Genomic DNA, 13,118 nt, shown 5'->3' with positions numbered 1-13,118 from the left:
CAGATTAGCTGAGCTACAGAACACCTCAATATATAATCCAGCAGAATTGGCAAAGTATTTTTTTTTTCTTGCCTTTTTAAGCTCAAATTGAGGATGTGAATAATTCCTAAAAAGTTCCAAGTCCTCGTATTTCCTGGCCAGTTCAACCTGCACAACATATCAGAGATGTACATGCATTACAAAATCAGCTCTCAGAAAAATTTCCTCAAAACCTGATGCCTTATCAAGCATATCTGAAGACATAATTTTCTATCTCGAAATTTTGAGAAAACTGACGACTCAAAGAGGCCTAGCTAAGTATCTTGATTGTGGTTATCCACTCTTATAATTAATATAATCCTCACAAAATAACTTCATCTCCAATCGTAAATAATCAAAAAACAACTCCCAATCAACCACACCCTCGTGAAACAACTTCCACCTCAATCTTAAATAAACAAGAGACAATTCCCAATCAAACAAATCCTCATGAAATAACTTCATCCTCAATCTTCAATGAACAAGATACAACTCCCAATCAGTCATAATTTCGAAGATGCATCTCCTGCTAGTATCTTCATGAAAATTTGCAAATTATTTTCAAACTTCACAACTATATCAGAATTAACATCCAACAAACTGTTAACAATGTGATACGGTTAATCTCTGTGGATAAAACCAAAGTCCTTAGTCTCTCATGTTTCTTAGATAGACTTCAGTAAGCTGAAACTCAATTACTTACAGGAGTCACTCCTAAAAATGTACTTGCACCAGGAACTAAATAAAGATTAAGTGATCTCCTTTTGTATAAAAAATGGGAAGCAGACAAGAAAAATTGGAGGTAGCATAATAGAGTAGAATATCTCCTATGGATTAGAGAACAAATAAGATCACTCAGCAACAATATAAAAAGTCTTGCAGTTGGCTGGGGGAAAAAATATACAATAGAGCCCCTTGCAATAAAATCATATAACAATTTCTCCTACATTTCCAAATATTTAGACAAATGCCTGTAGCTGAAATTTCATAAGACAAGGTGATCTTAAATCAGTCCGCCATTTTCTTTGATAAGCGCTCTTCAACAGAAATATTTTCTCCTAAATACAAGCCTTCATTAACAATATTGTACATCTACCAACTTAGTTAGATGGTTGCAAGACTAATAGTAAAGGAGGCTACACATTGGAACTCTCAACATCATCCGAAAAAGAGAGAATCTCTTGAAATAATTGAGGGTAACTACCAAAAGAAGAAAACCTTGCAGCATTTTCAGACAAGACAGCCATGCAAAGCTTAATAGGATGCTACTTTCTTCAGATATCTGCTTATGTATGCAGTATCTTAGTGTGGTCTACAACCTGAAAGACTCCCTCTCACTGTTATCAAATACCATGACAAGACAAAGGAAAGGTAAAAACCTTTAAATTAGGTGAAATCAAAGAAGTTACTCCTGCTTTAAGACTTAAATTTGAGCGTACCAGTTTCTCAGCTGTTTTCCTTGTGTCTTTCCGGGAATGGACAAAAACCATTGCCTGATGCCCTTGCTTTAAAGAATCAACAACCTAGTGCAGGAAGTACAGTTTTACGGAAGGAATTCATGGATTGGGAATTAGAAATTATGTCTGAACACAAAAGAGTTCAAAGAACAAAACCTTATTATAGCATATCTCATTCAGCAATTCAACACGAGCCAGAAAGTTATGCTCACTGATCCCAATATACTGCTGGGCAAGAGGTACTGGTCGATAGCTAGAATCAAAGAAAAACAGACCTGTCTCTGTATTGACCCTTAGAAATTGTGCAACCTAAATGTCAACAATCCAAAAAAAATAAACAAATAAAAAACAAAAATAAAAATGAAAAAACACTTGCATATAATGAACAAAAAAAGGTAAACTAAACCTTAGCTAGAGCATAAAACTTTAGATTATGATACAACACTGCCTATGGGTTTATGAAAGATATCAAGTACCAACCTCTAAATAGTTTGGTAAAGTGGCTGAAAGGCCTACGATGCGGATCATGCTCTGTGTGGACTCTACCTGTCAAAAATTTAAGCAAGTATGCTTAAATCTGATTTTTCCTAATATTGACTGCCGGAGAATTACACACCCCCAAGAATAAAATGAGAAGCAATACAAATTTATGAAGCCACAAAGTTTCCACTTATTTCTCTGAATAAAGAAAAAGAAGGTACTTAATCAATAAAGTACATAATTTGTTCCCATGATAAGACATTAGATAAAGAATCAGTAATTATTGAATGAAAGCCACAGGTGTTGCAAATTGTGGATCGAATTAGACTAGTGATAGAATCTGCACTGAAGAACCAGTACTTCTAGTGTATTAGGTTTGCTTCATGACATGAGCTCGCTTGTCATATACTCTATAAGCTACCTGATAAGTTCTATTTATCAGTAGCTGTCAACGTCATATACCAGAATCTATCTTTTCTACTAGGATGCTTCAAATCGTTATCTGAAACTTTTGCTGAGCCTTTTCAAACATAAGCCCCCAATATAAGATGATCCATCACCTTCCTCTAAGAAGACTTCCATTAATTTTTGAATTCTCACAAGAAGAATGAATAACAAGACATAAGAAAAAACTTCAGTACATTATTCCTCAACCACAATGATTGGGATAAAAAATTTTGACAGCACGTACATTTATGCAAAAACAAAAGAGAACAATGCAACTTATTCAATAACTCAACTTGTTTTAATGGTCAATTTCTTTGACTCAAATAAACAAGCAAATGTGGCAAAAAAAAAATGGAATCGAAGGAGTAGTTTCTTTGAAACTAATCAGGAACTTTGCTATTCTAAATTCCTGGAGATGGAAGTCCATTTCTAACAAAAAAAAAAAAGCATTTGGTGAAAATTTTAGACGGAAGCTATGTTAGTCCAATTTGGGGAAATCACCCATGATGGCATCCTGGAAATGAATTTCGAAAAGAAGTCCATCTAGGGATTGGACCTACTTTACTAAAAACATGAATATCAAATATAACCTCTGTCCTACAAAAGATCAGATCTCATGATAAATAAAAAAAGGAACAAAAAAGTGAGTTAATTCTATAGATAGAAGTTAACCTGGAATCCAGTAAACTGATACATTCAGGATCGACTGGGAAAAAAGAACCTTTACTGCCATTTTAGATGCATAAAATTAAGTTTTTCTTTTAGACACGGCAATAAAAACAGTTAGGTTATTTGTGAATGACAATACAATATTTGTCAGTTATTATTTGCAATTGCTTATGGGCAATTCATGGTTGCTGAAAAAAGCTGATAAATAAAGATCAGCAAAAGCTACTTTGGGTAAATTCTATATTTTAGCTCTTTTGCCAACTGAATAAATTATAAAATCTAGATCTAAAAAAGTAAACTAGAGCTTTAACAAAAACTGGGTTTTCAAAATCGAATTCTAAAACTAGGTGGAATCAACAAATGAAAACACCACCTATATGAATATCAAGTGCATTGTTGTTTAACAGATTAACTCATACAGAAAATTAACGTAATAGCTTGTTGACAAATTACAAGAAAGCGCAATGTTGTCAATTACTCTCATGCAGTTCTTGAAAGTTTCACCAAACATAATTTAAATGAATAAGTGGGCTTTTAGATCTAAAAGCACTTCTGAAATGCATCTCCATCAGATGTTTCTTATTTTGTAGAAGGCCATTTGCAAAAGTCCATCCATAAGATGGACTTCCATGCAGGAGATGTGGTGCCCAAGCCCATCTTATATCCTATTTTCTTACTACAATCAGAAAAGAAACAACATATAAGTTCCTCCTCTCTCTCTCTCTATACAGCACAAACACACTGATGCACATGCATATGTAAAATTTTAACGTTTCCAGCCCTTTACTAAATTAAATGGATATTTTGGCACCAAATCATGACTTTTGACTTTCCATTTACCAGAAAATATAAGTATGCAATCATCCCTTTCTGGCCATTCTCCTAGAATCTATTTTTATTTGTCCCAGGCCATATAACAGGGTTCACTCCCTCTTAAAATTTACACCTATCTGACCACAATTATCTCACATATTGCAGTGCACTGACAAAAACAACTGATCTGCTTCTTCAAATATAATAGATGAACCAAAATTCCTGACCTGTCGAAGAGTCCGAGCAACTAATGCCTCTATTACGGGACCTCTATCATCATTCAATAGATGCACTTCATCAATGATAAGGAGCTTCACAAGCAATGACAGCGACATATCACTGCTTTTACGAGTAATAACATCCCACTTCTCAGGTGTTGTCACTATCATCTGATTAACATGTATCAAAAGAAATATATGACAAGAAGATACAAAATCTATGAGGAGCAAATGATGACAAGAAATCAAATATATCAAAGATATCAATATGTATGCCTAACAACCTGTGTTTCTTCAAGTTCATTTTTTGTAAGTTGCATATCTCCAGTAAGTTCTCTCACAATAATATTCAATGGAGACAATCGATGGCTAAACGTCGAAGTAACCTCTGCAGCTAATGCCTAGAGAGGACAAGATACAAAATGAGCCATAAATCAAAAGGAAAAAAAATAAGATCGAACAAAGCCAAACTGTACCTTCATAGGAGCAACATACACTATCTTGAATTCATCTTTATGCAAGTAACCATCTCTGAAATGATGTTTAATCTGCATTACAAGAATACATATATGAATAATAGACAAGTCCAGCTAAAAATAGTTACTGTAAAGTGAAAACTTTTAGAAGCTCTTCAACCTAATTATTTTTGCATCACTTTGTAGGGGAAAAAAGGTATTCGGTTTGATGAACTTTTTAGCTGAATTCTTTCAAATTAATAGCAGGAACAATCTAATTATTTGCCTGCTGATTAAACAACAAACAAGAATAAACTACAAGCTTATGTGTATCATACTTCCAAGACTAGCAAGTCAAACTCTAAATTCTTCATTTTGCATTACCATCAAAATCTAAATCCTGTATTATGCACTACCACATATCTCTCTTAAATCCATTCAACAAGTTGATTAGACTAGCATAAGATACCTAGATGAACGATGAGGCCACATGAACATCAGGCTCTAAAATTTTTTATTTTGCACATAAATATATCCTCATATAGATGCAAAAAATTCATTAGAAAGCTTGATATCTTCAGATTGATAATCAGACTTCACGACCACATGATATCCCCTAGAATTATTCCAATACTAACTGGATCAGAAAACAAAAGATTGTCTTGATCCAGAATCACCCTGACCATGTTTAGATTGGCCATTATTTAGGAATTTTTTTTTTTTGGAATATTCTCTAAACACTTTTTGCAATCACCCATGAATATTCCCAACCATCTATTATCCACATACATACATCCCAAAATGAGCTCAGGATTATTTTCCTAGAAGTACTGCTAACAAATGCTATCCAAACGGAGCCAAACTCTGTCACAAGACCCTCACAAGTGCATTTTTCTGTTCAATGAAATTATAGGAATCAAAGCCTGAAAAGTTCCAGACCACAGACTAAAAACAAATTACTGTGACAACTGCAAGGGAGATTGTTGATCAGTATTAAAGTTTAAGAAGAGCAAGCAAATAAACCAGTAAGAAAACCTATGCCAGAAAATCTCAAAGTATAAAAAGATAGAGCACATGAAAGTCAAAAGCAAGCACATATCAAAATCCTGCATCATAAAGTCAAAAGAAGAGGGGCACGATCGAGAAGCTTTGTGGTACAAATGCAAAACAATCCGCTAGACATGACAAAAGTTATTAATAGTTGAAGAAGACATGAACAAAACATGCTCAAACTTATGTGCCTAAAAACTCAAAACTAGAACAGAAAATGTGATGATTGCTCCTGATCAAAATGCCTTCTATTACTGCAGGGAGAAGCATAGATGGATACCATCTGCATACCTCGTGTAAAATGGCAATCATGGCTATATTTGTTTTCCCAGCTCCTGTTGGAGCACAAACCTGAAAATATATGAAAATCATTCTGATATCTAATAGCTACATTTTCCTTAAATAATTTCTCCAAAGCATGCAATAGGAACTCACAAGTATGTTTTCATTTGTATTATATGTAGTCTGGAATATTCTACTCTGAATACGATTCAAGGTCTTGTAGCCATGGAAAGCAGCTTGAGCGAAGTCATCTAACTCCTTTATCTCAATCTGATAAGACACATCATAAGAAAGAAAAAGTATCTAGAACATCAAATCTGTAAACCAACAAAAGCGACTACTATGACAGAATTCAGACTGTACATAAGAAATACGCTACAAGTTTGAAACACTAAGCCCTTTTCCCTTTATCTCATATGCATGTTATACTGATACTGGAGATAAAAGACATAAAAAATAAAAAATAAAAAATCAAACGCATAAAGTTACGTATGCAACTGACAACATACACAGAATAGTTTTTTGGGCAACATAAATAGGCCAAGACCAATCAACTTCACACTTTTATTTCACATATTGTCTTGATTACCCAATCCATGACTAAATGAGAAAACTTTTCACCCTTTCATTAGTTTTCTAAAGCAGCTCCATCTTTTTCTATCATATTGAAGGGCATTCATGTAAGGCATGCTGCTGCCTAGGTGCGAATTTGAAGATATGTTTACCATGGTCCTTGAAGTACTTAATCAGTAAATCTATGATATATCAAAAGATAAAAAAGAAATTGACTAAAGTAGATAAAACTATAAATTTTATAGTGACAATGCATGCAACATTTTTTTAGCCAAGCTTTGTTTTACTAAAAATTTAGTAGCAAGAAATGCAATTCACTTGATCCATTTGAATAAGTTCAATTATTATCAGTCAGATGTTACTTTCCACAAGAATCATTTTTGGGCTGCTCCTGGAGATGTACTTCTAAAAGATTGGTCAATAAATAACTTCACAGTTATGCAATGAACAATCATGCAATTACTTGTGCCATAGCAACTCAACAAGTTCGTCTTTCGAATCATCGAAAAGTCTTCTCCTATTTGACAGCCAAAAAAAAAAATGTACTTTTCTCTTCTAAAGTTGTATGTACTTAATAACTTTCTGGTCAATTATTTCATACCAGTCTAATTTTTGGGGTTGAGAGGCTCTTTTCTCCTCCTATCCAACAAAATGAAATTTAAGGTCATTAAAGGACAAGTCTTGTTCAAACCTAAAAGCAACATTAGCACAGTATCAGCGAGCATTACCATTAACCGAACTAGTTGGATGAAGACATCTTAAAGTTTGACAATGAGCTTTGGGTTAAATTTCTGAAACTCATATATTATTCACCATTTTTTCATATTTTGTAATCTTCAAACTCCAAAGGGACTTGCCATCCATGACATCTGAAATATATCATAATTAGGCTTAAAAGACAATACCAGTTTAGCATATAGCTAAAAGAGAAGATCAAACCAAATGCCTGCTAAATCTATCAAATTCACCTCTCCCCCAGTATGGCAATCTCCAGCACCACCAACCCCTTCCTCCTTGCTAAATGTGAACACCAACACCTTCTTTGCCCCTTCCTCCCAATACCATCAATGCAATCTCTCATTCCCCACTTGCACAGCCACCAAACCTCATAAGTCTAGCACGATCAATCCCCTCTTCTTCAAGACTCCCCCTCCAACACCCTTAGTACTACCAACTTGCAGAGACCCCTACCAATGTCCAAAATCAGCAGATCCTCCTCTTCCCTCATTAGTTTCACACTAATTCTGCCTTTCATCCCAATTTTGTAAACAACTCCTTGATACCTCAGAAGTGCATGCCAAAAGCAAATAATCACATCCTATGCCTCCATAATCAATGTTCTACTACAGTGGTATTGATTAAGCAACAAATACTGTCTGCATCAAAGATTGAGATAACAAGATATAAAGGTACAATACCTAGACAAAGGCTTTCAACAACTGGTGTACATCTTTTCTTTCATTTCTTTCCCCTTTTTTTCCTGGTTTCAAGGTGTTCTGCTCTAGTTACGGGGGTAAAAAGATTGTAACTCAACTAGTGGCTCCAAACAGCTTTGATTCCATTTGATAGGTAATACACTGAACAAAACTTCTCTTAGAGAGAGAGAGAGAGAGTTATTGTATTCTTTGTCCTTTAACTTGTTTATCCCTTCCCAGTACTCCCCTCCCACCAACCACCACAGCACCCTTTATTCTGTTCCCTGCCTCAAACCTTACTTTTTCTCTACTTCTGTTATTGTGGTAGATCATTCCAATATGACAGCACAAGATAGTCTCAAACAAACAAAATGAAGTACTAACACAGAACATTCTAGATATAACATAATCAGTGTTGGGTCTAGGCCTTAATTGCCATTTATGGAAGAGTTTTACACTTCTGCAGGTTGGGCACAATAGTTTAGCCTAGATTCATGATGATATCACTTAAGCTTCCTTGGCTTAACTGAACGTTTGTGCAACAAAATAGTTGGAGATGCACAGTATACTCTGGGGGTGGCTAAGGGGCTGATGGTGTCTGGCAAACAGTACAATGTATAGATAGGATTCCACTGCTGATTAGGGTGGGAGTCAGTAGTGGTTGTAAGGGTGGTTTGGGCAGTGGTGGAAGATGGTAAAAATGGCAGCACAGTTGGTGGGGGCTGTGAGATAGTGCCAGTCGTGGAGGGAAAAAGCTAAAAAAAGAATAGACATGACTAATACCCAATTATTTGAGTAATAAGTAATAAATAAAGGATCCAAGCATTTTCATCTTCCTAAAGCAACATTATGTATGACACATATGCCAATTTGACAATAAATGTTGAAGCCAACAGCTAAAACAAATGGAATGACAAATTCTTTACCTTTTAGAAGTTAAAAGGATAGTTGGTGACAAGTAGTTAAATAAACAAAATTAAACTTTGGTTATGATTAGTTCCTCCTAGGTTCATAGCCATTATATTTCAAGCCCAACATGCAATGAGGAGGAAAATCAAATAAAGAAAGCCTATCTTATTAAAATAGTACCAATAATGTCTATATGACCTCTGGCTGACATAGACCTAGATCATTATCACAAATTGGCCACCAGCTTGCCAGAGAAATCAGAAAGAAGCCAAAGAAACAGAAATTACCAGTTTTTCTCCAGGTTTCATTGGTGCAGTTGGCTTTGGAGGAATGATCACTTCTTCATAACCCTTGTAATGCTTCTTAATGGTGCCTTGAGGAAGTGCAGTAACTGGTAGCTCATGAGCATCACCTCTCCCAATGATATCATCAAATAGCCCTTTTTTCTCACTTGCTTGCAGTAAGGAACTAAATGTCATAGCAGATAAATCATTTTCAACTCCATGATCAGTTCCACGTCTGTGCTTCTTCTCTTCCTTCCGGCGAAGTTTATCAAATTGACGTTCAGACTCTGTTTGAACTGTAACCTGAAAGAGGAAAAATGGCAAAACTTGAATAAACCATTCTAGTAAGTACTACAAATCTTGAGAATACAGCAAGAAAGGTGCATATGGTAACCTGAGTGCCATAGCTAGGCATACGAGACTGCGCGTTAGAAGCCTTCCTGTCAGACTTCAGCACAAATAGCCCATGATGAATAGCATCGAGAAGTTCCTTCCTATGCTGAACATGGAGGAAAAGTTTCAGAATAAATTAGTAAAGAAAAGATTGCTGTGGAGTTAACCACAAAAGAAACAAGCATTGAATCTGGTGGATAATCAGTGAAATGGGTTTATGCCCCGTATTCTAGCCCGTTTTGGTCGATTGTGCAGTAATTTGCTAAAATTATGCAGAAGTGCCTCATGATCTACTTGGAATTTACAATCAACCTCAAACCTGGTGGCATATCCAACCTCAACAGCAAATGCAAGGCAGGCTATTTGATTCAGAACGGAAATGTAAATATGATGGCAAAGAGTCTGAATATATTTAAGTCAATTCCCATTTCAATCTGGTATGTCCTTATTTAAGCATCAGTTTCCAAATCAATATTCTTTTTTATTTTTTTTCTTGTTTTTTACACCCCTGTTCCTTTTTCTTTTATTCTCCTCCTTCCCTAAGTTCCCCCACCAACTCAGCTGCACGTCACACTGCAGGTGACACTATGGCCATCTCATCTAGATACTCTAAGCAAGTTTTACTCTGTTTTCCACATAGATCCATTTTGGCCACCAAAACCATTAAAAGTAACCAAAATTCACCAAAACTGAGGGCAACTAAGCTCAGCTCCCTTTGCTCCAAGCTTCAAAATATTCACTACTAATGAGCAGCGTTCCTCATTCAGAACTTACCCGACAAGGAATTTTGCTACATTAGGGCCATTATAGGTGTTGCCAGTGTTCACTGAGGCTTCTTCTATTCCAAAATTGCACAACTCAAATGGCCAAATTTTCCCTTAAAAGTATATTAGACATGAGAAAGCATCAAAAGTCAAAATGAAATGAAACATACAAAATGCCGCCTCTATCTTTAGAAATGATCGAGATGTAAAAAGCACAGATGCCGTCAACTTTCACAAACCATGATATGCACTCACAAGTGCAGAGAAGCCACCAGAACTTTCATTCTCTCTCTACTGCTACTCATTCCGCTTATTCCCGTGTGACTTAATTACATCTAGGTGTCCTACGAAGTTCCAGAAAAAATGGCTTCATCATTTTTATCCTATTTACCCATTTTAAATGAATCTAACCACCAACTGGTGAATCATTTGAAACCCACCAAAAAGAAAGGTAGACTTATGAGTTGGATGAATGGGGGCTTTCTTTCAACAGATTGGTTCCAACTGAGGTTTCAAATATGTAAGTTATCATCAGTTTCATGCAAAAAGTATGAAATCCTATACAAACTGTTTATTCTGGTGATTAGACCATTGACACATGAACAATTCATCATGAGCAGAACAACTAACCAAATCATCGCGCAAAATAGCACACCAACTTTTATGCGGCATTCTTATACATACCATGATGAGATCTTGAACAATTTCAAATGCACTATCACCAACAAGATCCAGCAAGTCTCCAGCTATCTTGAAAATAAAATGGTAAATGATATAAGAACTTGTGTTATTTTATGAAATCAAAATCCCAGAAAAAGGATCTTGGACAACAATGAAGCACATATCCACTCACCTCGTCACCTGGTTTCTCGGAATCAAGTACTCGGCAAATTGCCATTGCCAGTTCATCTCGAGGTAGCTGCGAAATACTTTCACTAACTATCTTATCACAAGCATCCCTTAACCACTCTAAGTCAACGTTTCCTCCACTTGCAGAAGGAATGTAAGTTGCTGAGTCACCAAGCTCATACCATGCACCATGATTTGGAATTTCAGTGGCCTCCTCAATAAACAGATCACTGTCCTCCAAGACAACATCAACTAGAAACCGTGTGGGGGCTCGAAAAACCAGATCTGCACCAAATTCCATATCATCAGCACTCTTATCTTGCCCTTCTGGTATATACGCAGTTCCATCATCCTTCTTCTGCAACTCAAAAAGCCTCTTCACTAAAGAGAGTACTCTTTGCAGCTTTGAAAGAGGAACTTCATAACCGAACAGCTTTTGCAAATCTAATCTGGAACGTATAGAAAAAACCCATGAATTTTTTCAAAGCCAAAAACTTTAACATCGTATTCAACCCATATACAGTTAAACAGCTTTTATTAATACACTAGTATACTTAGGTCATCGAATTTCTAACCATTACCAAGCAAAAACATGTTTACACCAATATCAACTAAGTCTGCATGCCCTCTGTCCTTCTAAGCATATATTTATCCGATCAGCAATTGCAAATATTATTCAAAGAAGAAAATGTATTGTCGGATAGCCTAACATGTCTTCCTGCAAAGTGCAACCAATCATAGTTCCCATTCATATAGAATAGCCACATGCCAAATTTATTCAGCCCTTTAATGTTCATAAGGAAAGGAATACAAAACAGATAAAGAAAAAATTACCAATAACACTGGAACTACGTAAATAGCCGAGAGAGGTTCAAAGTCTTCCTTTAACAAACATTAGATGACGACCAGGTACAGAGACTAGACAGAAGGTCCACAATAGAATAGTTAAGCAACTTTGCGCATGCCTCTAATGTTGCAACTCCATAACACTCTCAATTAAATTATGTAACATGACTAGTGAACCTCTTAAGAAAATTTGTGAAAGAACTGCCAACAAATTCAATGATCAAGATTCAAGGGGGCAAATGCTATCACAAAAAAAAATTGTTTGTAATCAATAAAACTTCTCTTCCTTACTTCTTCTCAGCAATAATCTTATCCACTTGATCATCTTCCACATCCTCCAATTGGGTACAAAAAAGCTTATATACACTCAGAGCCACCTCCTGAAACTCCTCTGACACCACTTCGCCGCCCATCAACTCCACCACCGCTCCAATAAATTGTTTGTACACTTGCCGCACTTCATTAGACGCTGTTAAAATTATTTTAAAAAATCAAAAAATGAAACCTGTAAAACAAATTAACTGAACTCTATACAACAATATAAAAATTTCTACAATACCATCATCCCATCTATATACAATCTTCCGAGCGAGTTGCGATTCTTGAACTGAATTGGCAGAACTAAAAACAAAAAAAACAAAAAGTGCATATTGCATTACCAAAAAATCGAGTTAAAAATTACCAAAAGAATCCTAAAATTGGAAAGTTGGATAGGAGAACCTGGGAGGTTTGAGGTTTTGGAGGATGGTTTTGCGATGAAGATACGCTTGATCAACATCAAAAGGATCGCGGAGAGAATTCGTTAACCGCGGAAGTTCCAGCAGCATTTTCTCCTCTGCTATTGAATTTTGCCACCAGCAGGTCTTTTAAGACTAGTGGTGTGGGCTTCAGTTGCACAAAAATATAGGAAGAATTTCTCAATCGGTCTGAACCGGTTACTTTGAGATGAGATTGGGGAAAATGCAGAAAACCCTTTAACAAACATACCAGTTGCAATTTGCAAACCAACTGAACTATTGGACGCCAAACTGTAGTTTTTAAAACCAACCGGACATCAACCTGGCAGAGGACCGGATTGGTGAGTTGGCTGTTCAAGTGTAATTCAGTGTTTCAACTGCCGAATCACACTATAAAATACAAAATATATATAATATAATTAAATAAATATATAAATTATAATAAGTACGGAAATTCTT

General features: G+C 35.8%; 1 protein-coding gene across 2 annotated transcripts in view; it reads right to left on the bottom strand.

Moving 5' to 3' along the window:
• LOC113768008 (DExH-box ATP-dependent RNA helicase DExH14) overlaps positions 1 to 12,867 on the bottom strand; it is a 36,880-nt gene extending 24,013 nt beyond the window's left edge. Inside the window, exons 1-16 of one of the 2 annotated variants that reach the window (XM_027312220.1) lie at positions 12,643 to 12,867; positions 12,482 to 12,543; positions 12,214 to 12,391; positions 11,081 to 11,525; positions 10,912 to 10,977; positions 9,465 to 9,569; positions 9,074 to 9,373; positions 6,043 to 6,159; positions 5,899 to 5,958; positions 4,579 to 4,650; positions 4,387 to 4,503; positions 4,112 to 4,273; positions 1,956 to 2,021; positions 1,632 to 1,784; positions 1,458 to 1,541; positions 73 to 147 (exon numbers count right to left, since the gene is read on the bottom strand). In XM_027312220.1, the coding sequence (XP_027168021.1) occupies positions 73 to 147; positions 1,458 to 1,541; positions 1,632 to 1,784; positions 1,956 to 2,021; positions 4,112 to 4,273; positions 4,387 to 4,503; positions 4,579 to 4,650; positions 5,899 to 5,958; positions 6,043 to 6,159; positions 9,074 to 9,373; positions 9,465 to 9,569; positions 10,912 to 10,977; positions 11,081 to 11,525; positions 12,214 to 12,391; positions 12,482 to 12,543; positions 12,643 to 12,749 (2,169 nt within the window). In that variant the 5' untranslated portion in view covers positions 12,750 to 12,867. Of the gene's footprint in view, positions 1 to 72; positions 148 to 1,457; positions 1,542 to 1,631; positions 1,785 to 1,955; positions 2,022 to 4,111; positions 4,274 to 4,386; positions 4,504 to 4,578; positions 4,651 to 5,898; positions 5,959 to 6,042; positions 6,160 to 9,073; positions 9,374 to 9,464; positions 9,570 to 10,911; positions 10,978 to 11,080; positions 11,526 to 12,213; positions 12,392 to 12,481; positions 12,544 to 12,642 lie in introns of those variants that run through there. The other variant, XM_027312221.1, reaches the window with a different exon arrangement.
• Positions 12,868 to 13,118: the final 251 nt, after the last annotated feature.

Source organism: Coffea eugenioides, chromosome 4 (genome assembly GCF_003713205.1).
Source record: "Coffea eugenioides isolate CCC68of chromosome 4, Ceug_1.0, whole genome shotgun sequence".
NCBI classification, from domain to species: Eukaryota; Viridiplantae; Streptophyta; class Magnoliopsida; order Gentianales; family Rubiaceae; genus Coffea; species Coffea eugenioides.
This window is presented reverse-complemented; position numbering and strand designations above follow the sequence as displayed.